Source organism: Sinocyclocheilus rhinocerous, unplaced genomic scaffold (genome assembly GCF_001515625.1).
Source record: "Sinocyclocheilus rhinocerous isolate Xijiao unplaced genomic scaffold, SAMN03320098_v1.1 scaffold327, whole genome shotgun sequence".
NCBI classification, from domain to species: domain Eukaryota; kingdom Metazoa; phylum Chordata; class Actinopteri; order Cypriniformes; family Cyprinidae; genus Sinocyclocheilus; species Sinocyclocheilus rhinocerous.
The window spans coordinates 19,577-47,418 of NW_015649610.1; the positions used below are offsets into that span (position 1 = coordinate 19,577).

At 36.4% G+C, this 27,842-nt stretch overlaps 2 protein-coding genes across 4 annotated transcripts in view; one reads left to right on the forward strand and one right to left on the reverse strand.

Moving 5' to 3' along the window:
- Positions 1-19,508, forward strand: part of LOC107710914 (cAMP-specific 3',5'-cyclic phosphodiesterase 4D-like) — a 35,884-nt gene extending 16,376 nt beyond the window's left edge. Inside the window, exons 2-16 of one of the 3 annotated variants that reach the window (XM_016515786.1) lie at positions 1,265-1,456; positions 1,618-1,654; positions 1,740-1,816; positions 1,985-2,034; positions 5,763-5,875; positions 11,333-11,426; positions 11,779-11,862; positions 12,006-12,097; positions 13,131-13,229; positions 13,325-13,489; positions 13,602-13,701; positions 15,156-15,310; positions 15,484-15,606; positions 15,873-16,055; positions 18,205-19,508. In XM_016515786.1, coding sequence (XP_016371272.1) covers positions 1,265-1,456; positions 1,618-1,654; positions 1,740-1,816; positions 1,985-2,034; positions 5,763-5,875; positions 11,333-11,426; positions 11,779-11,862; positions 12,006-12,097; positions 13,131-13,229; positions 13,325-13,489; positions 13,602-13,701; positions 15,156-15,310; positions 15,484-15,606; positions 15,873-16,055; positions 18,205-18,696 — 2,056 coding nt within the window. In that variant the 3' untranslated portion in view covers positions 18,697-19,508. Of the gene's footprint in view, positions 1-1,264; positions 1,457-1,617; positions 1,655-1,739; positions 1,817-1,984; positions 2,035-4,924; positions 5,876-11,332; positions 11,427-11,778; positions 11,863-11,921; positions 12,098-13,130; positions 13,230-13,324; positions 13,490-13,601; positions 13,702-15,155; positions 15,311-15,483; positions 15,607-15,872; positions 16,056-18,204 lie in introns of those variants that run through there. The other 2 variants (XM_016515787.1, XM_016515785.1) reach the window with 2 other exon arrangements.
- A 2,294-nt stretch (positions 19,509-21,802) lies between these two features.
- On the reverse strand, positions 21,803-27,698 carry LOC107710908 (ras-related protein Rab-3C-like). Its single transcript, XM_016515777.1, has 5 exons — positions 27,536-27,698; positions 25,598-25,819; positions 24,415-24,533; positions 23,187-23,311; positions 21,803-22,481 (listed from the first exon to the last, which is right to left on the reverse strand). Exons 1-5 carry the CDS (start codon positions 27,551-27,553, stop codon positions 22,291-22,293), a joined length of 675 nt encoding a protein of 224 aa, XP_016371263.1. The 5' UTR covers positions 27,554-27,698; the 3' UTR covers positions 21,803-22,290.
- Positions 27,699-27,842: the final 144 nt, after the last annotated feature.

Consider the following 27,842-nt stretch of genomic DNA (forward strand, 5'->3'; position numbering starts at 1 on the left):
TGCAGTTGTAAAAAATAACCGCGTTCGTGTGGACAGGGCCTTAATGCACGGTAAAAAAAAAAAAAGGCAGTAAAATTTACTGTCAAAAATAGCAGCGGCATGAAAAATACAGCAGTGACATTTTACGTTTTACGGACTGAAATTTACAGTAAAAAAAATAAATAATGATTAAAATAAAAAAAAATTTAAATAAGTAAATAAAATAGGATTATAATAAATAAATAGGATTAAATTAAATAAAAATTAGTTTAAATGAAATAAATAAAAATAGGATTAAAATAAAGAATAAAATAAAATAAATAAAATTGATTGTACTAACGTACTAATGCAGAGAACGTCTCGGTTACGTATGTAACCCTCGTTCCCTGAAGGAGGGAACAGAGATGTCACGTCCTGTAGCCACAGCTGCTGTACCACCGCTTTGTAGCCGGGTCACCGTCTTGGCTCCTCAGCGAAAACCTAGTATGCATTGCAACGGCTGCCTTTTTATGCTCACACTGTGATCAGCGGCAACTGGATGCAATTATCGCATGCCAATGTGCATTGGCTCGTTTAGTTTACACTCGAAGTGGATTGGTCTCTCTAAGCGAGATCCCAATTTCGTCGGTCATCCGACGTGACGTCGAGAGTGACCGACTGAAAGGGAACGTCTCGGTTACGTATGTAACCCTCGTTCCCTGAAGGAGGGAATGGAGACGTCACGTCCCGTCGCCACAGCTCCTGTACCACCGCTGAGCGGCCGGGTCACCGGCTCGGCTCCTCAGCGAAAACCTGAATATGCGCTGCATCTGCTGCCTACTTATACTCACGCTGTGATCAGCGGCAGCTGGATGCAATAATCGCATGCCAATGTGCATTGGCTCGTTTAGTTTACACTCGAAGTAGATTGGTCTCTCTAAGCGAGATCCCAATTTCGTCAGTCATCCGACGTGACGTCTCCGTTCCCTCCTTCAGGGAACGAGGGTTACCATACGTAACCGAGACGTTACCTAACCAAAAACATTTTATGCTATTTTTCCATAAAATTTAGTTTAAAACTAACCTAACACACATATCCTTTATAGGCTCATAGTAGAAAATAGCAAACATTTGTTTTTTTTTTAAAAAGCTAATCGCAACAGCTGCTAAGGTAAAATTTGTCAACAAAATGCCCATATTACTTGAAATTGTTAACTCAGTCAACCTGAGTAAAATGCTACTCTAACGTCCTCCAATTTTCTCATTTGACATCAGCGCTAACTGTCCTGTTGTTTTGTCTCCCTAGCTTTGATGTGGACAATGGCACCTCATCAGGACGTAGTCCGCTGGATCCCATGGCCAGCCCGGGGTCAGGTCTCATCCTCCAGGCCAACTTTGTGCACAGCCAGAGGAGAGAGTCCTTCCTGTACCGCTCTGACAGCGACTATGACCTCTCACCAAAGTCTATGTCCAGAAACTCCTCCATCGCCAGTGACATGTGAGCAACTGTCTCTTTTAAATGCAGAACTGGTTTATTGGCATATACATTTCTTTTTATTAATGTTCATGTTTTATTCATAAATGGAAAGACAAAGAAGGAAAACTATAAATAGAAAAAGCTTGTGCTGTTGTAATTAGTATTTTGTCCTTTTTTTGTAGACACGGTGATGACATGATTGTTACCCCTTTTGCACAGGTATTGCAATATTAAATATGTCAATATTTCAAAATTTCAAAAATTATGAAACACAGTCTAACTCAATTTATGTGTCTTTTCTCAGGTTCTGGCAAGTTTAAGGACTGTCCGGAATAATTTTGCTGCTTTAACAAATGTACAACAGGAAAGGGCCAATAACAAGTGAGTGCTTTCAGTTTAACATATTCACATGCACACATTTTTACCATAACACTGAATCTTGACAGAATTTGTAGATGTTGTAAGTTTGGTAACAGCAGTCAATCTGTGTTACTTTTGTTTGCATCATACACAATGACACATTCTTTGTTTCCTTTTTTTCTCAACCAGGAGATCCCCCATGTGTAACCCACCTCCCATCACAAAGACCTCCTACACAGGTGTCGTATCTTCACTTTTATATTTTAAATATTGCCATACCAATTTAACAGCAGTTATTTTAGTATTATTTATATACTGATATAGTACTTGTTAACATTTTGAATTAACTTTTATTTTAATATTTTCAGTTTTTGCTTTAATTTTTGATGTGCTTTTGTCATTTTTATTAGTTTTAGTTTTAGTAATTTTAGTACTTTAAATAAAACAGTTAGTTGCCGAGGCACCACTTCTAATTTTCATTGAAAATGTAATTAATTTTTATTTTATTTTATTTATCAAAATCAATTATCATTGGGTTCACATTTTGTCAGATATATGATATATTGTAAAGAGCAATTTCTCTGAGCTTTTCGGTTTGTTTAGTGTTAGGATAAGGGTTGTTTTAATTTGTGGAGAACGGTTTGATACTGTCTGATATGAGGGATTATGTTGTCTTTGTGTGGCACCTTCAGTTTTGTCTATACCAGCATGAGGGCAGCCTCCAGACATCACATATCACAGTGTGCATGTCATGTACTCTGAAGCGGATAAGAAATATTAAATAATATGACGTAATAACCTCTATGCCCAAATTAAAGCTTTAAAGATACTTTTTCACTCACTTTAATCGTTTGTTCATGCTTTATAGAGCATCCTGGGATGTGACAGTGTCTTTGCCATAATCGTGAGGCACTGCTCATTGTATCGATTAACTTCTGTTTGCGGTCTATTTATAAGGTTTGCAAAGAAAAGCTTATTTTGAGATGCAGGTGTTTGACCTAGAACTGTAGTACAGAGCGCTTGCTGGATGTTTAGCATGAGCAGAATGTTTAGCTGCAGAGATAAAAAGCACCAGTGTTATAGATTTATAATATTGATTTGTACTAGAGGCAGTGAGCAGATGGACACATTATACAATTTAACTCCCCATGCTGAGTTTAGATGTCATGTGACCACTAAAAGTGTCAGAAGACCCTGGTGGGTGTTGAGTGTGGATTGCCTAGATATCCATATACCTTAAAGGAGATGATGACACCTGCAGCTGAAGATACGACCTGCTCACCAGAAGGCTAAAATCCCTTAAAGGGGTGATGTGTAAACTATCACCATTCTAGCCTTAAGCAAGACACTTAGCTTCATGTTGTGTCTCCCTAATAAGTGTGCTGGAAGTCGCTGTGGATAAAAGTGCCACCTAAATGACTAATTAGTGGGGCTTGCTATGGTATGATTCCTAAAATCATGCAGCTTGTTAAGAAGAGGTGTGATCAGACAATGAAACGAGTGATTAATAGACTTATATTGAAGCAGGGACCCGAGCCATATTTACAGACCAGAATACCACAGGGAAGTGGGCTTTTTTTTAATACTTTGGCCAGTAAGGAATCATCTAGCAACCCAGAACACCATACAAATATGGGATATCAAACCTTTTTATGCTAAGCACCCAAATATAATCAAATTGTGAAAAACCTGCTTCCTAAAATATAAAGCCATATATTTTAAGTGTAAGAAAAGTGGCATGTTATCAAGGCAACATGTTGTTACAAAAAAAAAAAAAGATTGGCATTTATGTTGTCATTGTGCTGAATGCAAAAGAAATTCTTAAAATATCCAATGAATTAGTAATAATTTAAATGTATTTATAGCACCTTTAACCAAACATATTGGTCTAATTTATATACTAATATAGTATTTGTTAACATTATGAATTAACTTTTATTTTTATATTTTCAGTTTTTGTGTTAAGTGCTTTTGCCATTTTTTATTAGTTTTAGATTAGATTTTTTATATTTCTATATAGATTTAATTCATTTCAGTTTTAGTAATTTTACTACTTCAAATTAAACAGTTAGTTGCCAAGGCACCACTTCTAATAATTTAAATGTATTTATATAGCACCTTTAACCATATTGTACATATTGAGCTAAAGCCTCTTTTTTTTATTTTCATTTGAAATTTTGTACAGACCCACTATTATGGCTGTTTGAAAAACCTTGCCCCAGAAAATGCATATGAACATGCAAAAATAAAATAAAAACTCAAGAAAAACTGTTTACTTCAAAAAAAAAATCTTACTTGCATTCAGTTGCATTTTAGTAAAGCCTCACAATTGGAGCATAAAGATGTGATCGAACAGACTTTCACTGCATGTTTATTTTTTTATCTGTACCTTTTTAAGGTTATTTTTTGTGATTTCTAGTGTATCCGAACAAATCTTCAAATGTTTTGATGAGGATTTCCTTGCTGACATGTTAGCGAGAGCCTGTGACCCAGATTGGAGGAATCCAGTCCAGTTTTTTGCCACAGCTCTCCTGTCTATGGAGCCACTGCCCTCTCATGGGCTGGTGTATGATGTCGCGCTAAGCACGAGAAGAATGTCATTGACGTCAGTGCAGTCTCTTTCAGAGAAAGTGGCACCCCAGCCCTGTGTACTTCACCACACATGCAGAAAGAGAGAGAGACACACACAGACAGGCAATGAATAAGATAATGTATGCTTTGTTAAAGGAGTGTACATGTGGCACATGCATTCTGTCTGGCTTTGTTTTCATAGTTGCTTCCAGTAAGCAACATGTCTAGCATAGCTGCACTGACATCTGTTTTGCAAGTCTTTTGTTATTTTGTTTCACTTATTTTTATGCCCTCATATGGTCATAATAACTTTTTTTTGAAAATGCACATGCAACAGATGTTTTGCATGTCATATATGGTACCATCTCAGCAAACTTGAAATGCTGATCACAATTTCATTACTAAATTATTTGCAATCTTTATAAACCTAAATCATAAAGCATCCTCTCCAAGAACAAAAAAAAAACACACATTGGACACCTCTAACCTTTCTCAGACTGTCAGCTGTGAAGGACCTGAGCTCCTCAGCTCCAAATCCTGTAAAGTTCATGTCAGGTTTTAGCTGAAGTCCTCTCTCTCCTGCATGCAGTGGCACTGGCAGGCTTTAGGCTTCTGTTTCAAGAGGAAGCTCGGCTCACGTTCGGCTAGCGACGCTCCACGGCTGCCCCGTGCTCGTGCAGGGCATCCACCGCTCTGAGAAAAGGGGGCAGGCAGATGCGAGCACCTTTGTTCTCTTTTGCGGCAGACTGGAAACAGGGACAAGTCACTCATCTGTTGGCATCAAGCCTCTGTATGCTTTGCGTTTGTACTCGTATGCGTGTATTAGTGAGTATATGTGTGTGTTATTGTTATGACACTATGCCTGTATGCTTTGTTATGGGTCGGATCGCATGCTCCTAGGGGCCACCGCACGTTCCTCGGCTTCTTGGATGTAGACCGGCATCTGTCACGCAGAGATGGGCCTGCCCACAGCAATGACATTCTCCCTGTCCCGAGATGAGGTTTGATTCCGGGCTCCTCGACATGTAGGACTATAGATTCTGCAGTGACTGTCGTTTTGTTTGTGAGCGGCGTGAGTGTTGGTTTATGTGACCCCTTTGTATGTTTTCGTAAGGGATATAGTGTTCCCTGCTTCTCAGGAGATCTGACTCCCACTCCTGGTCGTTACGGTGCCTCGTTTGGATTACGGTGTTTTTGGAAACCTTGTTTTTTGGCTCAATTTGGGGCCCCATCATTCACTGTGGAGGGCTTCAGCACAGCATGAAGAATCACCCATGCGTTCTGTCGGGATATCCCAACATGGCGGTCTACAGCAGTTTGGGCCCTCTGCTGGGAGCCTCAGCTAGACCCCTAAAGCATCTGAGATCTGACTCCTTGCCTCCTTCTCTTCCTCCAGAGGAGGCCTACCAGAAACTGGCCACAGAGACCCTAGAGGAGCTGGACTGGTGCCTCGACCAGCTTGAGACCCTCCAAACCAGGCATTCGGTCAGCGAGATGGCATCCAACAAGGTGAGAAGATCTAGGCGTCTTGGGTTATTTTTTGCTTTTTAGGATTCCCTAGGATAGTTCTGCAAGTTGATGAAGTGTTTCAGGTTTTCAGTTTCCATTCACAGTCACAAATGGGGCTCATATTGTGGACTTATAACTTTTTTTATTCATAACATTTTTTATTTTATTTTATGCTGAATTATTTTGCTCTTGTGCACAATATACAGTATGATATAGTGCCTTAAGATCAAATGACTATTTTAAGACTTAGGATATTGCAAATGTTTTTTTGTTGATTGTTGAATTCTGGTAGACCTGATCATACTGTGATTGTAGCCTTGTCAGTATTGAACATTCATTTAAAAATGAGCTTGAGATGATTAACATTCTAAAGTGGCAGTCTACTCAAATAATAAACGACTAAACTGTTTAGTTGTTTATAGAAAAATAAGCTTATTTAGATCGAGTGTCATGCTTTGGTGTCTTTTAAGCAGTGCACTGTTTGCAATAACAGCAGCAGAATCGTCATTCAGGCTGCACTGAGCATGCTCACAGTCTCCAGCAAGGCCCCAGTACACATACAGCATGCTAATCAGCCTGTAGTGTGTATCCTGTCTAGTCCACTCAGCCACAACACCTTATAAAAAAACAAGATTTGAGAAGCTTCTAATATTTCTTAGACAACCGGGCTAAAGGTCTGACAGAGGTGACCAGACATAAGTAACAGAAGCGTCAAATACTCACATTTTCATACGTCTCACTCGACCGAACCCCCCCTCCTCCCTTTCCCTCCTCAATACCCAGTATCCATGGAAACGCACTAGGCCTGTCAGTTTGCTTTGTTGCTTTAGCTCAATAGCAATAGTGGCGTATCCCGTATAAAACTGCCTCACACTCGCCACGCAAGTGTTATATTCTACTTGACTGTTATAAATAACACAGTTTTCGTGTTATTTCAGAACTGAAATAGCTAGACTGTTATGAAAAACATTTTTAGCGGTTGTGTGGAGATGTCCAGCTGCCATTGTTTTTATGATTTATTAGCAGTCAGTGTTCATAAATAGCCTGGGTGCTTGAATACATCTTCCATTTCAATGACAGAAAAACATATCTATTTCACCATAAGAATTCAATTTAGATCTGTTTTATAACTCTAAAATGTGATTTTTTAGCTATAGGGATTAGTCTGTAAGACTTTTTTTGATCAAGCAGTGATATCTGGGTAGCAAATCAGTCCAGGTACATCATTTATATTAGATATTTCAAGGCTACATATTTTCATGAGACTAAAACATTAGTCTCATGTGACCTTATGCTATCAATGAATAATGATGTTATATTAATAATAATTATATATTAATATAATATATAATATATATTTAATTATAATAAAATATATTACTGTTTTAACAAAATATAATTTAATATTTTTATATTATTATGTAAAATATTATTTAAGAAATATTATTTAATATTTCTATATGTTCTGTCTATTTTTATGTTAAATATATTATTTTTATTGATAGTATGTTTATCTGTTATATTAAACACTATTATATTAACTATATACTACCACAACCAAGTCAGTTCAAAGTCAAACTAATGCTTCAGTAAAAATCATGTTATATCACTGCTTTGTTTTTCATTTTATTATTCTTTTTTAATTTCATGCAATTTTTTTGGTTAGATCAGATATTATTATTAATAGTCATTTTACTGTAAGTTCATTTTGATTACTTTTGATTTCATTTAACCTGCTTTCATGTAACCGTTGGACAGTGTCACTTTAGGAAAATGTACAGTTTACATGCTATCTGATCTGATATTTTGTAATATTGAATTTGTTTTATTTTTGTATTGTTGATTATTTGCTCATCTGAATTGCATCAGAGAAATGCCCTTTTTCAAAGCTGTATGCGTGTTATAGATATTTGAGAGGTCTGAAAACTTATGCATCATTGTAATTCATCAAAGAGTGCTCAATGGCTATGTTGTTACTGTTTAGTCTGCTGGAATAGTATATGTGCAGTTTATATTAGAATAAGAATGATGTTATTTTGAACTGTAGTCAACATTATGTTATTTTGAGCTCACAATTTATAGACATTATCAAATCCCTTGCAATTTCAGAAGAAATAATGAATGAACGTTGCTTTTGATCTACAAGGCATATTATTAAACTAGAGGGATGGATTCAGGAACAAATCATTATTTAGGCCTCTGTCCCAGAAAACACATTTTCAAGGAATCACAGCTACAAATTGTGTGACATCTTTCCATTTTTTGCTGGGAGACGTGTTTTAACACCCTCTAGATGTTCCAACAATAGAAACACAGTCACCTCTGTCCGCACGGACCCGCAACAGCCTATTACCGTCGGCTCATCTGCTCCAGTAAAGCTGCAAATTACTCCGCATCCCACTAGTGGTACACAGGGACCAGAAGTGTGAAATAATCCCTGACCATGTTCTGTCAGCTCCACTGCCTCGGCTCTTTATTTGCTGTCGTGCAGTACGTATTTCTGCCACTGGCTCTGTCCAGCTCAGTGTAAAGACACAGGTTTTGGTACAATACCTCAGTGACATGTTTCTAAAAATGTCCGAGGCCTACAGGTACTTTTTTAGTCACTTGCTCTCTGGGTGCAGTGTGGTTTTGGATAGTAGGCCATTGGAAGTCTATTACACCGTTATCATACATTTGGTTAAATACTTCAGGCCCTGACCATATATTTATGTTATAATGCATATAGATTGCTGGTTTTTTATGACTTGAAAATTTTAGTATTTTGCTAATTTGACAGAATTTTTGCAAATTTGACAGAATTCTGCTGATAGAAATGTGCAAGAATAGGAAGAAGCATTATTACGTATATAGCATTCATATATATTTGCATTTTTGTATTTTTATAGTCATAATGTATATATTTAAAATGCATATTTTATCATAATTACAGTGCATAAAAGACATACATTTGAGTTTTTAGGGTCTTTTTTAATAAGTTAATTTTTGCCAATTTGACAGAATTCTGCTGATAAATATGCAAGAATAGGAAGAAGTATTATCATGTATAATAGCCATCATATATATTTGCATTTTTGTATTTTTATATTCATAATGTATATATTTAAAATGCATATTTTATCATAATTACAGTGCATAAAAGACATACATTTTAGATTTTAGGGTGTTTTTTGTTGCAAAAATAAGTGCATTTTTGCCAATTTGACAGAATTCTGCTGATAAATATGCAAGAATAGGTAGATGCATTTATTATGTTTATAGCAGTCATGGAGCAAATTAAAAATTTGTACATTTGTAAATGTTTATATGTGTATACACATTTTTTATTTGCTCCATGACAGCTATAAATGAATTAAATCAATTAAATTTAATATAATTTTATTATTTATTTACATATATATTATTTTATTTTTTCATTACATTTAATATACAAGTGTCACTTTTAATGGTCTTGCCATAGGGCAGGGCTAGTAAAAAGTCTAAACTACTGTGCCAGTGGAAAAAATTTATTGTTTTGTATTGTTGTTTTTTTCCCCAGTTACAATCAGTAAAAGAATAAAATGGCACATTTCCCGGCATAGTTTTTGCTTTATTCAAGGGCTCATTAACAATTTACCAGGACAAATCTAGCACGGCGTCATCGGTTTGTTTTGTTCTTGTTCATATGACATATGTTCTCCATTGACTCCCCTCTGTGGATTTATGTGAATGAACTTCACTGAATATTTTATGAGTCTGGCTGACACAATGTCCACTTCCAAACCTCACATCATGTCATGAAGATTACCTCACCCCTCCACACATACACCCGCATCTGTCCACACACATATGCGCATATTCAAACGTGACGTGAACACACATTAATCCAAACCACACATAATGACTGTGTGCCTTTTTGGGGAGCTATCTGCTGTATTAAAGAGCTCTCGTACAAAGAAACACATCCTCCAACTGAGCTGCAAACATCTAGCGGGTGAAGTGGGAGGGGTCCTGAGGAGGAAAGCACTTGCAGAGGATTTACATGCGAGCTCGGCTCGGCCAATCGGCTGCAGTGATGAGCTCATTCTAATCTGGAGGAGCCGCCTGATTGGCAGGGCTGCAGTCAGAGACTCTCACCTGAATGATTGTGTGAAACGCAACCTTATTTGGAAGCTGTTAACTGGGCATATTTTCCTTCCAAAGCGCAGACATTTTTCAGTCTATTTGGTTTGAGTGCGCAGCTCACGGATAGATGCTATCAGACAATGCCGTGGCTTCTTCACGCCCCCCTCTGTCTTAGATAGAATCTTGCCAGGTTTCTTAACAATGGAGTCAGCCATCACAAGGAATGCCTTGGAATTTCTGGACTTTTCAGATGGGGTTTAGTGTAATATCATAACCTTAGTTCAGGTGGATTACAAAATAAATAGAGCTTTGAGATCCTCTCGCTGAGCAGTTTGTGTTCGTCTTACCTATCAGCCAGTGTTTTCTAATTTCATCTGCTATCTGGATTTACTCATTCAAAATGCCTGAGGCAAATTATTTGCTGTCAGTTTCTTGGGGATACATTAAGGTAAGCTAATCAATCATGAAATACTGTATTCTTATATTGGAATGAGGTTGGATGGGCTGCTATTGTTTATTACTGGTGTTCAGTATGTGGTTGCATAAAGAACAAAGGTTGCATAAAGAAACATGATATCTAACGACAGGTATCTAAATGAATGAATTTGTTAATTAATGGCATTTTTGTATTTTTATGTTTAGATTATGTATATTTAAAATCTGCATTTCATCATAATTACAGTACTTAAAAACCTAAATTTTCTTTTTTTATTTCTATTCTATGCCTTGTTAGTTTTTACTTTCCTATTTTCGTTTAGGCTGATTCACTATTTGAACCAAACTACTATAAAAAGGACCAGCACATCATGTGCTGTCGCTGGGCTGTTTTAGTTGTTTGTTTGCGCACATTAGCAAGTTTATTTTTGATCATGCGGTGGTTTTCATCTCTAGCTGGTGTCTGCAAATCTTGTTAGAAACGGGGAAAAAGGTCTATCTGGTGTGACCCAGCAGGTCGTTTTGACCTGACAATCTCAACAGTGTGAGAGGATTCATATGTTTTGGGTTGTTTGGAGGACTCAGCCTTGATATCATGGTGTATCTGCTAACAGATAGCGACATAGCTGACAACGGAAAATCCATTAAATGATTAAAAAAGGTAAAATGGTTTCTAGAGCAGTGAATAAAAGAGAGGGTGTTTGGACAATGGTGCTAAAATGTTACACAACACCTCCACACTAGATATTTTTACTTTGATTTATTTATTTTTTTTCAGTTTTTCCATAAATAATTATGGATACTCAAAAAACAGTCATACTTTTTTCACACAAAATATGTCAAAATCTCAGAAAAAAATTTAAAAATATATATATATATATATATATATAATTTCCTTGTTTGTTTATCTCTCAATAGTTCAAGAGGATGTTGAATAGAGAATTGACTCACCTCTCTGAGATGAGCCGATCTGGTAACCAGGTGTCTGAGTTCATCTCCAGTACATTCTTAGGTGAGTGTCCCACGAAAACCATAATAAAGATCAAACATGGATGTTTACATACATTGAGTGTAGAATACAACTATAATGTTATGTGGCAACATGCACAGCATTTTTAAATGAACAAATGAGTCAAAGCATTTTGACTGGAGGAGGGCGGCTGTGTGAAACTTTTGGGGAAACTCAGAGAACTAGGACAACTGAAGTACTGATTATGAGCAAAAAGCAGGTCAACAGCAGCTCTGTAGCCTGACGGTCGTGTAGCTAAATAATCAGCCACAAGTGAGACCATTAAATGACCATAGCCCACTATTCTTTTACAAAAATTTCTAGAACCTTCTCTGAGCGATTTCTGTTTCTCTAGACAAGCAACACGAGGTGGAAATGCCATCGCCCCAGTCCCAGAAAGACAAGGAGAAGAAGAAAAGGCCGATGTCCCAGATTAGTGGTGTAAAAACTTAGTGCCTGATTTCTCGAACCTTCTCTGAGCATTTTCTGTTTCTCTAGACAAGCAACACGAGGTGGAAATGCCATCGCCCCAGTCCCAGAAAGACAAGGAGAAGAAGAAAAGGCCGATGTCCCAGATTAGTGGTGTAAAAAAGTTAACGCACAGTTCCAGCCTTACCAACTCTAACATCCCTCGGTTTGGAGTCAAAACTGAAACAGAAGATGAGCTGGCCAAGGTAATCTTAAAATATATATTAAATAATAATAAATAAATTATCTTATATAATAAAGCCTTAAAATATAAAAAAATACACTGCCGTTCAGAAGTTCGGAATTTTTTTTTCAAGGATATGTTAAATAGATAAGACATTTATAATGTTTCTATTTTAAAATAAATGCTGTTATATCAAAGTCCCTTTAAGGCAAGTCATGTCACTCGGCGGCCATCTTTGAAACACCTCTCGGGCATGCAAGTGCAGCTCCTATCTCTTTGAATGGGAAATCATCAAATTCTCCAAAACTGTTCGCAAAGCTTATGATTAAATAGCATTTAAAAAGCATTTATTTCTCAGGCTAGACCAGCCAGTGCGCATGTGCAGTCCTAGGCGCATGTCTCAGAGCGTTGACTGTTTCTATAGCAACAGCGACTTCTAACACGCTGACTTTACCGATTAGCGATTGGCTCTTTTCCTCAGAAGGCGGGGCTTCGTTCGATAGAGTGGCCATATTGAGCGTTGCATTTTTCCCCATTCAAAACTATACGAGTGACACGTCTTGGGTATTCTATAGTCTTTGGTTATATTGAACTTTCTATTCATCAGAGAATCCAGAAAAAATGTCTCACTGTTTACATAAAAATACTAAGCGGCACAACTATTTTCAACATTGATAATAATAAAAAAAATATTGTTTTTTGAGCACTAAATCAGCATAATAATATGATTTCTGAGGGATCATGTGGCACTGAAGACTGGAGTAATGGCTGCTGAAAATTCAGCTTTGCCATCACAGGAATAAATTACATTTTAAAATATAAAAAAAAAAAAAAAACTGTTTTTTAAAATTGTAATATCACTGTTTTACTGTATTCTTGATATAATAAATGTAGCTTTGGTGAGCATAAGAAACTTCTTTCAAAAACATTTAAAAAATCTTGCCAACCTCAGACTTTTTAACGGTAGTGTATAAAATAATATGGCTATAAATTAGAGATGTACAGAAAACTTCAATATAGGAAATCAAACTATATGTTTCACTGTGTCATTTCAGGAGCTTGAAGATGTAAATAAATGGGGCCTTAATGTCTTCAAAGTGTCAGAATTTTCTGGGAACAGACCTTTAACGGTTATGATGTACACAATATTCCAGGTACATTTTTACAGTATTTGTTCCCTCAAGCTCAAGTTTGCTTTAATGTCTTTTCCTGCTAACAAGGACAAACCATATGGGTTGTCTTTCTGTAGGAGAGGGACTTGTTAAAGACGTTTAAAATTCCCCTCGACACGTTTATCACCTATCTGATGACTTTAGAGGACCATTACCATGCTGACGTTGCCTATCACAACAACATCCACGCTGCTGATGTCACACAGTCCACTCACGTCCTGTTATCAACCCCTGCCCTTGAGGTATGATACTGCTGTCCCAGTATGCAATGCTGTTTCTTCTGATTGTTGGGTATTAAAAAAGTGGACTATGATGTGAGATTTAAGAAAATCTTTCTGTGTCTGTTATTTTCAGGCTGTGTTTACAGACCTTGAAATTCTCGCTGCCATATTTGCCAGTGCGATACATGATGTTGACCATCCTGGCGTCTCCAACCAGTTTCTCATCAACACTAGTAAGTCTCTAGCTCTAAGAACATGACACTTTACTATTAAACTTTCTTTTGCTGCTGTGGCAGTAAAGGAATAGTTTACACAAAAATGTGAACTTGCTGAAAATTTACTCACCCTCAGGCCATCCAAGATCAGTTTGTTTCCTCATCAGAACAGATTTGGACAAATTTAGCATAACATCACTTGCTTACCAATGGATCCTCTGTAGTGAATGGGTGCCATCAGAATGAGAGTCCAAACAGCTGATTAAAGCATCACAGTAATCCACAAGTAATCCATATGTCTCCAGTCCATCAATTAGCGTCTTGTAAAGTGAAAATCTGCATGTTTGTAAGAAACAAAGACTTTTAAATTTAAACTGTTGCTTCTGGCTGTTTTTTTCTTGTGAACGGTGCTTGGTCTGTTCATATTTCTCTCCTGATTCAGACTGATATGACTTTTTCATACCGCATAGCAATATTATGGATAGAGTACTCGTATTTTAGCAAAAGCTTATGTTAATTGATGGACTGGAGTCGTGTGGATTATTGTGATGTTTTTATCAGCTGTTTGGACTCTCATTCTGACGGCACCCATTCACTGCAGAGGATCCATTGGTGATCAAGTGATGTAATGTTACATTTCTCCAAATCTGTTTTGATAAAGAAAATCTCTTGGATGGCCTGAGGTTGAGTAAATTTTCAGCAAATTTCCATTTTTGGGTGAACTATTCCTTTAAGACCTCTGTTATACTTTAAAATGCAAAGTTGCTATACATGGTCCAGGTTGACTGGGAAAAGTCTACATACTATACTAAATCAAAAAAGCAAACCCTATTCCCGTTGTATCCGTAAAGGAGCATCACGTTGCTTCCTACAATTTACATGTGTGCAATGTTTTTCACAGCTGTCAGAACCACTTTTAGCTTAATCACGTTTGTTCAAAGTAGCAGACCCGCACAAAGAGGAATCAATACGTTTAAGCTGTTATCACGTGCAGCAAGTGGTCAATCGGGCGATTTTCACATGCTATGGATGCATGTGCTAGGTGGGCTACATGTGTCGGTGAATCACAAAACTCACGTGTCCCACCCGCACAGCTGGTAAAATCCCCTCAATGACTAATGGAGGGACCAGTGGTGCTTGTCACAAGCTCAGCAGGAACTTGAACACAAGAGGAGGATGCATGTTGTTCCATACCTATATGCTGCTGTTTTTAGCCGTGGAACGAGACATTTTGATGAAACGTTACGCAGTTCTGAAAGGTCAAGCTCCAAAAAAAAAGCACCATGAAAGTGGTTCATACGACTTGTGCGCCCTTTTAAAGCAAAACTGTAGCCTTCCAATAAACTGAAATGTATTATTTAGGTTGCTATACTCTACATAGAAAGTCCACCAAGAATTACAAATACAAGAGCTGTCGAGTTAGTACAGTATAGAATTAATTGTGCTTCCTCTTTTTTTCTCTCCCATCTCAGACTCTGAGCTGGCCCTCATGTATAATGATTCGTCTGTGTTGGAGAATCATCATCTGGCTGTAGGTTTTAAACTGCTGCAGGAAGAGAACTGTGACATCTTCCAGAACCTGACCAAGAAACAGAGACAGTCACTCCGCAAGATGGTCATTGACATTGTGAGTCACGATGTTAAATGTGTCGTCGGTCTATAGTTTAGCTATAATTTATCACACTGGACTGTTTTTGCAGTTTAATTGCACTGATACTTGTAATATGGAACTAAACTTTATTTGATGTGAAAATGGGTTCTCTTCAGCTAAAATTGATGATCATCCATCCTATTTTGCAGGTTCTGGCCACAGACATGTCTAAGCACATGAATTTGTTGGCGGATCTGAAAACCATGGTGGAGACCAAAAAGGTGACCAGTTCTGGGGTATTACTGCTGGATAACTACTCTGACAGGATACAGGTTGGTCCTTTTATTAAAACTCATTTTGTATTGTAGATATGGAAATAAAGATGATGATTTGAGCTTGTTAAAAGTAGTGTTAAAAGTAATATTTGTATTCATGTAGAATTGTTTTACATAAAATATATGAATACATAAAAAAAAAAACAGCCTCCGCTCTGAGAATTCAGCACCCAATTTTGAATATGATAATATACTTCTGAATATGTAAATGAATGTAAATATTCATTTGAATGCGTAACTGACAGCTTTTGGCTGTGTCTCAGGTCTTGCAGAACATGGTGCACTGTGCAGACCTCAGTAACCCCACCAAGCCGCTGCAGTTGTACAAGCAGTGGACGGACCGCATCATGGAGGAGTTCTTCAGTCAGGGGGACAGAGAGCGGGAGCGCGGCATGGAGATCAGCCCCATGTGTGACAAGCACAACGCTTCAGTCGAGAAGTCCCAGGTAAGCCAGCTCAGGGTAGATAAAGATGAATGAAATAATGGAACACAAAATAATCAAGCTTATATATTTCATATATATTTAACTCTATATTATGTTCCTAAATGTTGAATGCTCTCAGTCGACATCTGGAAAATAGTGGAGCTTTTGCGCGGCTTTTGTTTGTGGACTTTTCGTCTGCATTGAATTTTTTGCAACCTATTATTTTAGGGCAAAAACGTATTAGTCAGTTTAATTTTAACCATGGTTTAGTTTTATGGATTGTGAATTTTTTTAACAGATAGGAAACAAAAGGTTAGAGTTAATGGGGTCTTATCGGACACGTTAAATATTTCTATAGGTTCACCACAAGGCTGTGTACTTTCTCCTGTTCTTTTCATTTTATATACAAATGATTGTCAGAGTTTGTACAATAATAGTTATTTGGTCAAATATGCAGACGATACTGTGCTTCTGTCTTTGCTGTCATATCCAGATCAGGAATATGGTCCGGTTTTGGATGATTTTATTTTATGGTGTAATAGGATGAAATTAGATTTGAATGTGTCAAAAACGAAAGAGATGATCATCAATTTTAGTAAGAAAACACTTGCACCTCAAAGTCATTAATGACACACAGGTTCATGTAGTGGAAGAATACAAGTATTTAGGAACGATTATTGATAATAGTGATAAAACACAGATGCAATCATTAAAAAGTCACATCTAAGATTGTATGTGTTGTGGAAGCTGAATTCTTTTAATGTACAGAGAGTCATTCTCAGGACTTTCTATAATTCATTTGTTGAAAGTATCCTGTCCTTTTCCTTTATTTGTTGGTTTTCCTTATTGTCTACAAAGAACAAAAATCGTTTGCAAGGTATTGTTAATATGTGTTTAAAAATTTTAGGTTCCCTTGCGAAGTCTTACGTTTTATTATGAACAGCAAGTGATGAGGATGGCACATAAAATTATAGGAGACTGCACACACCCTTTGAATGATTATTTTAAGTGGATGACCCTTGGGAGACGTTTAAGGTCAATTAGATGTTCCACAAATCGGTACAAATTTACTTTTGTGCCTGAAGCAATACGTTTATGTAATAAATTTAGTTGATTTATTATTATTATTATTTTTTCCCTTCTCTTATGTATTTGGTGTATTTTGAGTATTTGTATGTGTGTGTTAAGTGTTGTATTTGTGAAGCACTACGAAAGTCTGAATTAATTGCCCCAAGGGTAATAAACTAAAAGAAAAAAGATTTTTATTTGTAACCGTTATGCATGGAGTCAGATGTTTAAAGCAACTGTAACCATTCAGGGTGGGATGTTACATCCAAACTACCATGTGATGACCTTCTGAGCCTTACCCATAAGTCTATATGGCTGTCCTCTTTGTTATTGTTATTTTTGTGTATTATAATTTATTACAGCATAAATCCCATGGAGTTGGTGTTATTATATAAAATATATTGTTGAAAAAATAAACAGATTATGAATTATTATATTTTATTTTAAAGAAAAAGTAAAGAGGTTATTTTTTCCTCATGATTTAATTCATGCATCAAATGGTTAACATTTTTGCGAATGTATGTTTGGGTTGGGTTTGGTAAGTCTTTACCAAGACTGCATTTATTTGATCAAAAACACTGTAAAAACAAGAATATTTTGAAATATTATTACTATTGAAAATAACTGTTTTCTATTTTAATATATTTAAAAACATTTATGCCTGTGATGGCGAAACTGAATTTTCAGCAGTCATTACTCCAGTCTTCGGTATCAAATGATCATTCAGAAATCATTTTAATATGCTGATTTGCTGCTCAAGAAACGTTTCTTATTATTATCAATGTTGAAGGCAGTTGTGCAGCTTAATATTTGAAAGTTGCAAAAGAACAGCATTTGTTTGAAATAGAAATATTTCGTATAAATGTCTTCACTTTTAATCAATTTAACGTGTCCTTGCTCAAGAAAAGTATTAAATTACTGACCCCAAACATTTGAATGGTAGTGTATATGCCAGATATTTTATAAATCCTTTTAAATACCTCAGTAGATATTATGTAAAAACTGATAACTCAATATATTGTGTATACTAATAAATATTTTACGACAGTATACAAACCTTCTTTCAAAGGAATTTTTTTTTTCTCTTTCTCTTTTGTTCTAGGTGGGCTTCATCGATTACATTGTGCACCCACTGTGGGAGACGTGGGCAGACTTGGTGCACCCAGACGCCCAGGACATCTTGGACACGCTGGAGGACAACAGGGAGTGGTACCAGAGCACCATCCCCCAGAGCCCCTCTCCAGCGCTGGACACCAGCAGCGATGGCCGACGCACCGCCGGCCAGGATAAGTTCCAGTTTGAACTGACTCTGGAGGAGGACGGAGAATCCGACACGGAGAAGGACAGCGGCAGCCCTCCTGATGAAGAGGAGGAGGAGGAAGAGGAGGAAAACAGCTGCAGTGACTCTAAAACCCTTTGCACACAGGACTCGGAATGTACAGAGATCCCCCTGGACGAGCAGGTGGGGGACGCACAGGAGGACGAGGACGAGAACGAAGAGGACGAGCAGGAGGAGGAAAGGGAAATATCAGAACCCTGTGTTTTAGAGGAGGAAGAGGAGGAGGAGGAGGAAGAGGACACTGCCAACACATAACACAGTATGACACGGCACCTGAACTTTTTTATATTAGAGAGGAGAAACACTTATTTATGGTTAAGATATTAGTGTTTTTCATTGTCTATTTTGCATACGTCGTTCAGAAGTGCTTTTTAAATGTCCGCCTTTAACCTGTTTTTTTATTTTTCATTCCTCACTCTTTGAGTTTTAGCCATTTTTACACTCAGGAATATCTTTTCTACTTCCACCTGTCATTCATACAGACAAACTAAACAAATGAAAGGTTAAAAAGCTCGACTTGTATTCCTGATTGTGAGGTACTTTATCTATTCTTTATTTTTTTGACAAACAGTATTTCAGAAACATTTAACTCAGAAAGCAGCTGTTTTTCACCAACGAGACACTATTTGTTCCTGTTTATCTGAAGGAAAGTGGCAACTCGAAGTATTTTAGCAGACAAACACTTTAGAAGTGAATACTCCATGCTTTGAACTTCACGTCTTCCTGATGCCTTGAATGTGTTATTGATCTGGATTTAGCTGTCTGTTGTGTTTGTGTATCAGTCATTATTTGAAGTCAATGAACATGGTACCAAAGTGAAAAGAACTCGTGAGACACCATTTTCGCACTGAAAATACTCATTTTCATTTAAATAACCATATTTGGGGTAAATATGTAAATGTGGTAATTTCCACTTTTTTTTGTTATACCTCTATTTGTTGCATTCAATCCAGATCTGAAAATAATTTTAAAATATTATTTTTTGAACAATAAGTTGCTCTGTTTAATAATACCTGATTATGACCGTATTTCAACTTTTTTTTAAAAAAATGTATTTGCCCAAGAACAAGAACTCTGTTATAAATCAGTTATGAAATAATAGCTTGAATAAGCCTTAAATGATTTTGTTGCCTATCATTGTTGTCTATCTTGCTAGCAATGGAGTAAAATGAATCCTGGTTATCACTTTATAAATAACAATATGAATTATTATTATAATTAAATAATAATATTTGTATTATTATTATTATTATTATTATTATTATTATTATGGCCCTGCTCATTTGTTTCTCAGAAATGTTTGCCAGCTGTTTGGTGCCATCTGACATAAATGATCAAGCTCAATTTAGTGCTTTCTGTTGTCACATGATCATGGGACAGTCAGCTTCAGTGCAGAGCCTCATTGTAAGTGTGAATCTAGTTGCAGTGTACCTTTTCGTTTTCTTTTTTGTTTTTTTGTAATTAGTATTTATTTTGGTTATTTTTGACATTGCCAAACATTACCAGTCGCAATGTTTTTAATTGCTGCTTTACTCATCTCTGTCAAGTGTCCTACTGTACAAACATCCTCTTCGTTTTGTTACGTTCATGCTAGCATTATTTATTAATGCTCTTTGATGTGCTTGTAGCATATTAAAGCGTTTTTTAAATTGAACTGTAGCATCGGCGATGCAGGCTTATGAGTCAGTTTTCCTTAATATATTATTTGAATTATGCATATGCAGTAAATATACCTAATCAAATGTACACAATTCTGTATAATATGGAAGCCTTTTGAAATGACCCCTTTCTCGTTGCTGTCTTTATTTAAAACTCATTCAGTTGCCAAGTTTGCTTTTTTATTAGTAGTTAAAATTTTTTTAATTGTCTCCATTCTCTACATTGTTTTTAATTTCTCTCTGTTTACATACATGTATTTATTGTGCTGTACAGTACATATTGTTGCTCTTATCATGTGGTTGTAAATGATTATATCATCCCTTTTGGTGATGGTGTTGTATTATGGAACTCTTACTGAGAGAATGTTTGTTATTCTTAGTATGTAATGATCCCATTGATATGTGTCTCTAGAGAGATTGCGTAGAGAAAGGGAAAGCCAAATTATAGTCATTACTGTGTTTACTTTCATTCTTTCTTTCTTTTTAAAAGAAAGTGGTTCCGTGGCCTGAGGGTTGTGCCTTACAGATAGCTCTTTAGATTTTATCCTCTTGCTGCACTAAAGAAACTACTGGCTGGAAATTGACCTAGATGTGTTTGTCGTGTTCCTCCTGTTTATGTGGCATAAATGCTCCCAGCATAAAACAAACAAACAGACAAAAAAAAAATAGACAAAAGTTGTCAGACCTCATCGGACAGGGTAAAAGCAGGCCAGTGTCATGGGTTTGGGTTTGCGACCAGCTGTAAGAACCTCCATCCTATTTCCGTCTATGCTGTGTTCGTCTGACTGAGACATTCGAAGACATTTGCGTTTCATGCAATATGAGAGAAACCATCTTTCTGTTTGGGGGAAAACAGGGCATTTTGATTTCCAGATCCTTCACAAAAAGCCCAAACGCTCAATTTGGGACTCATTTTGACACATATACTGTAGATTCTTATTGACCCTAAATGAATGAAATCAGTGTGTCCTTCTCGACTCTTTTTAAATCATGAGAAAAATACACAAACAGAATTTGACAAATGATATTTAGGGATAACTATTTTTTTGTTATGTGACTTGATTGACAAAACTTGTCTGGAGGTTTCACAAGACCGTGTAGTTGTTTATTGGACTCCTTGTTTATCGCAGTCTATTGGATAGAACTGTAGAAATAAAAAACGTTTTTTTATATGCACCAAAATAAAAGCATGGGTTGACTCTATGATGCTGTCTCTTGTTTCCTCTGAAAATATCCTGCAATCTTTCTATAATCAAATCTATGATTTGTTTAGTTTTATTTTATTCTTAAATGACATTTTGTTTCAGATGGACTGTTCAAGTTACATTTGGCCTGATCTGATTGTGTGTGTGTGTGTGTGTGTTTATTAAATATATAATTTTCTAATAATACAATTTATTTTTATATACAGTTTTTATTCCAGTTTTAGTTATTTTAGTATGTCAAGATAGACTAAATGAAAATGACAAATGTTTTCTTTTCTTAGCAGCTAGCTGAAATAAAATAAGGTTTTAAGTTTTTAATATTTTATTTCAAGTAACACTTTTTATGGTGTTAGTTTACTATAATAACCCTGGTTCAGACTGATTTTTTATTTGATTTTATTTCAAATAAAAGAACGAAGATACAGATTTAGTAGCAGCTGTCTGTACGGGACCATGTGAAAGACTGGATCTAGACAAGAGAACCACTTCAAGGCCACATTTATTTTTTCTCATACTTTTAGCTTTCGCAGTCATTTTCCATACAAGTGGTCACACACAAACATATCCAACTGACTCACCAGCAAAATGCGAGTACAACATCCTCTCAATCTATTACACATAAATTAGACAAGTAGGTAGAATTTATAAATTTGCAGAAGTTTATAATTCCCCTGAGAGACATGGGAATGATTGCGGAGCATCTTTGCTAAAATGACTAATAGGAGAGATATTGCAGTGCAGGGAATACAGGTACACTAACAACCCCTGAAAAAAGACCTGTATAATGGCATAAAGAAAGGACAAGGTTTGACACTTGTGTTTGGCACAATCTTGCTAGTTTGCTATGTCATTAACACCAAAAAAACTAGGAGTTAAAGCCAGGTCAAAGATTTGAGGTTCAGTAACTTATTCTGTGTCAAAGACAGAAGCTTGGCAACAGCACTCGAGCCACAGAAGCGGACGGCCTGGACGGTGGACGGTGAACTCTAGCAGCTACAGTCAGACTGCTGCGGGGGCGTCAGGTTGTCCGTCAGTCTGGTAGTGGGCGTTCCTGTGGTGACGGCGGGGTCGGCCTCAAGTGTGTCTGACATCTTGTCGCAAATGACGTCCACCAAGCGTTCAAAAGTCTGCGTGACGTTGATGTTGTCCTTTGCGCTTGTCTCAAAAAACTCAAATCCTTTTCGGAAAGAGAGATTGGTAAGTATGATATGTAAAGGGAATACACACTAGCTTTCAAAGGTTTGGGGTCGGTAAGATTTGTACGTTTTTAAAGTCTCTTATGCTCATCAAGACTTCTATTATGTGATCAAAAATGAGTACATTTGTAATTTATTCACGTGATGGAAAATCTGATTTTTAAGCTGCCATTACTCCAGTCTTCAGTGTCACATGATTCTTCAGAAATCATTCTAATACGTCAATTTGATGCTCAAGACAACATTATTATTATCAATGTTGAAAACAGTTGTGTTTCTTAATGTGTTTGGGGAAACCGTGATGCGTTTGATGAATAGAAAGTTCAAAAGAACAGCATTTATTTGAAATATAAATCTTTTGTAATGTTATAAATGTCTTTTCTTTCCAGTTTGATCAATTTACTGTGTTCCTTTCAGAATAAAAGTCTTGATTTCTTTAAAATCTTTCTAACCCCAAACAATGTATTTGCTCAAAACTAACCAAATTTAAAAATATATATCATATATAAATACATATACATATATATCGGTATCGGCATTGGATATCGGCTAAAATGAGTTTAAAAATATTGGCATTTTAGATATCAGCAAACATCCAATATTGTACATACGTTTTATATATATATATATATATATATATATATCTTTACTATATACTTATATATATATATATCTTTTTTACTCACCCAGCTGTTCTGCTAGCAGTCTCCCGCTGTCCACAGACACTATCCTCTCCTCCTCCATGTCGCATTTGTTTCCTGCGAGGATCACCTGGGCATTGTCCCAAGAGTATGTCTTAATCTGGGTCGCCCTGACACAAGACGAGACAAAAGCGAGCAGACATGCTTGTCATCAGGACAAATGCCACTGATACATCCTCCAGCACAAGATGTGCCAGACTCATACCAAAACGTTTGACAGTTTTATCGTATGAATATGTCATCATGCCACACAGAATCAATGGAAACGTCGTGTCGAACACACTTCTTCAGACTGTGTCCCTCTCTGTTCCTGTTTCTCATTATTTATTATTATTTATATAATTCTATAATTATACTTTTTAACAATATTTTTTTTCCTAAAATAACTTTGACCATTTTGAGCACTGAACCATTCTAAACTAAAAAAATGTCTTTTATAAAGTTACTTTAATAAAATAATTTGTAAAAATGAAATGAAAACACCCTCATGTTGTTCCATGCTAATATGAGTTTCTTTTTTTTTCTGTGAAACACAAAAGAAGATATTTTAAGAAAAGTGGGTCCATACATAGAACATCTTGCCAATGTTCTTCAAAATAGCTTCCTTTAAGTTCTTATACAAGTTTAGAATGACATGAGGGTGAGCTAATAATTACATAATTTTCATTTTTGCATTAACTATCAAAATGTTTATTTTGTACTATTAAAACTTAAAGGGGTCATATGATGCTGCTAAAAAGAACATTATTTTGTGTATTTGGTGTAATGAAATGTGTTTATGCGGTTTAAAGTAAAAAAAACACATTATTTTCAATTAAATTTAAACACTGTTTTATTCACATGTTTTGGCTTAGACGCTAAAAAACAAGTGAAGTTTTTACACAAACCCATGTGATATTTCTGTACTTTCTATCTACTTTTTGAACTGTGCTCTGCTTTATAAAATCACTATGATATGTTCCTGATATGATTCCTGACGTTCATTTATAGATTTTGACTCCAGGATCGACAGGCATGAATGATATTTTATGCTTGCAAGAGACATTTTTAGCAATGCAAGATTTGGATAAATTGAATTCTCTTAATGAAGATTGAAGAATGTCTCACGCTTTCAGGCAGACGGAAACACACAGTGAAAAGCTCATGAATACTTCTTTTGAAAGCAGAAGCTCTGGCTGTCATAATGCACGATGTAAGCTTTAAATCCACTTACCAGTCCTGCACAGCAGCAAAAGACTCCTCGTTAGTAATGTCATACATTAGGATGAAGCCCATGGCCCCTCTGTAGTAGGCAGTGGTGATAGTCCTGTACCTTTCCTGCCCAGCTGTGTCCTAAAAAATAACAAGACCAGCATTATTATATGTAAGGAAGTAGTCTAAAAAAGGAGTATGCCTAGATGTTTTATGAAGTCAAGATTTAGAAAAACTTCACCAAAAAAAAATGTATTTGCTTAAAATTTACTCAACCTCAGGCCATCCAAGATGTAGATGAGTTTGTTTCTTCATCGGAACAGATTTGGAGAAATTTAACATTATATCACTTGCTCACCAATGGATCCTCTGCAGCGAATGGGTGCCATCAGAATGAGAGTCCAAACAGCTGATAAAAGCATCAGAATAATTCACAGGTAATCCACATGACTCCAGTCCATCAATTAACATCTTGTGAAGTGAAAAGCTGCATGTTTATAATAAACAAATCCATCATTAAGAGGTTTTTAACTTTAAATGATTGCTTCCAGCTAAAATACGAGTCCTCCATTCATTAAATTGCTTTCTCCTGTTGGAAAAGGTTAACTGATGGAGTCATGCAGATTATTGTAATGTTTTTATCAGCTGTTTGGACTCTCATTCTGACAGCACCCATTCACTGCAGAGGATCCATTGGTGAGCAAGTGATATAATGTTAAATTTCTCTAAATCTGTTCCGATGAAGAAATAAACTCATCTACATCTTGGATGGCCTGACGGTGAGTATATGTTTAGCCAATTTTCATTTTGGGGTGAACTATTCGTTTAACTTAGTCTGGGACAGACAGTCAATACAACAAATGCGTGAAATGAATGATTGCTCGAGTCTGAGAAACGATCAAGACGGTGGTTTGTCACCTCTAAAAGTAGCAGCGCTTTCACTGAAAGACTAAAATAGAAAAGTGTGCCACGATCTGATGAACAGATCAGTTTTGCTGATGCTGACTTAAAGGCCTAGATAAGGTGACAATGGCTTATGTTCTCTTTCCATAAGCCAGTGTTAATCATCAGCCCATGTGATATTTACATTGCACCATATGTGATTATCCAACCCTTCAAAGCTTTACCAACCATGAAACATTGATGCTGAGTTAAAGAAGATTGAAAGTCTGTGTGGTTTTTGCAGTCGATGTGACAGAAATTACCCAGATCTGAAGCTTGATCCTTTTGTCGTTCTTATAGACAGTTTTGACCTTAAAGTCGATGCCCACCGTACTGACAAAGGCAGATGTGAAAGTATCATCAGCATAGCGGAAGAGGAAGGATGTTTTTCCAACGCTGCTGTTCCCAATGATCAACAACTTGAACATGTAATCAAAGTTTTGATCAGAGTTCTCCTTTTGTTTGTTGTCTTGCGTAGCAGCCATCTGTGAGAACACAAAGACACAGTGTAATGAATAGATCAAAGGTTTACAGCCTAACAATATTGTGTAAACTCTTAATATAGAAATGTAATTATAGTATGTCATATGTAGTTACATGATATTATAAACAGAGAGAGAGAGAGAGAGAGAGAGAGGCCTTCTGAATTTCATTAAAGACTCAGTTCTCTCTATGTGTTTTTAAGCAGGCTCCGTATGTCAATCTGTGAAAGTCAGCACCAGGAGCTGTCCATGACTGTGTCTTGAAGCCTAGTGAGTGTCCTACAGCATTTTTTAAATATAACCCATTAAACCCATCTTTAACATTTGTAACTAAAATGTAATGTGTACGTTTAAATGTTAATGTATTTTGCACAAGTTCTGAACTATAAATTAATGTATATATACAGTGGGTACGGAAAGTATTCAGACCCCCTTAAATTTTTCACTCTTTGTTATATTGCAGCCATTTGCTAAAATCATTTAAGTTAATTTTTTTCCCTCATTAATGTACACACAGCACCCCATATTGACAGAAAAACACAGAATTGTTGACATTTTTGCAAATTTATTAAAAAAGATGAGGAAAAAAAATTAACTTAAATGATTTTAGCAAATGGCTGCAATATAACAAAGAGTGAAAAATTTAAGGGGGTCTGAATACTTTCCGTACCCACTGTATATACATACATACACACACACACACACACACACACTCGCACACATAAATAAAAACAATTTTGACTCTTATTTTTGACTCTAAAATTGTGACCTAAAAAATCATAACATCATGTTTTAGAAACTTTATGTGCTCACATTTAGCTGGGAAAATTGCGATTAAATTGTTTAAAGGGATAGTTCACCCAAAAATGAAAATTATGTCATCATTTACTCACCCTCATGTCATTCCAAACCTGTATGAGTTGCTTTCTTATGTTGAACATAAAAGAAGATATTTTGAAGATTGCTGGTAATCAAACAGTTGGTGGTTGCCATTGACTTCCATAGTAGGAAAAAAAAATACTATGGAAGTCAATGGCAACCACCAACTGTTTGATTACCAGCAATCTTCAAAATATCTTCTTTTGTGTTCAACATAAGAAAGCAACTCATACAGGTTTGGAACGACATGAGGGTGAGTAAATGATGACAGAATTAACATTTTTGGGTGAACTCTCCCTTTAAGAGGCGCGTGCGAACGCGGAAGGCGCCTATGATACACCAAAAATGTTGTCTAGGTAGGCAGCTCAGAAGGTTTTGAGACGCAGCCTGTGTGTCGTTCCGGGCTGAGCGTCTGTCTCTTTTCAGTCAAGCCCTGGATATTAAACGCTAATAGTCTTCAAACACCTAATACTTATAATCGATAAAAACTATATTTGAAGTGGAGACATTTGAGCTGTAAATGAGAGCATAACCAGCATGCTTATATTCACAATATCCCTATAATATAAATAACCAAGAATGTTTGAATTAGCAGCCCCTGTTAATAAATTAGCTTTTTCGGCTGATTGCTTTTGTCGTCACTGATGTTGCGTTTCATAAATTTCATAAACCTTTCATGACCGGTCAGTATGCACGCTGTCAAATGACAAATCTCTTGTTTATCACTTATGTTTATACAGTATGACTAAATTAGCCATTTATTTTTCTTTTTGCGTGGCTCCATTACGACCAAACACCATTATATATATATATATATATATAACGCCGTTTCTTACTTACCTTTCCGTATAACTCCATTGTTTTAACTATAAATAAAAAGAATACAATAAACGGAGCTTGATTCTCATTTAATCGTAATAAATTATAGGTGTTTTCCGTTTTGGAGAGGTGGAGTCGGCTGTTGGGATAAATGTTGGATGCAGTGATGCTCGCAATGGACGTCAGCAGACACTCGCACTCTCCACCCATTCATCCCACATCCGCCCAGACAGAGTGTGAGTGCGGTCTGCAGACAGCAGGGGGCGGCCGAGCTGCTCTCTTCACAGATCAAAGACAACTGCATCTCATCATATATCAAAACATTCAC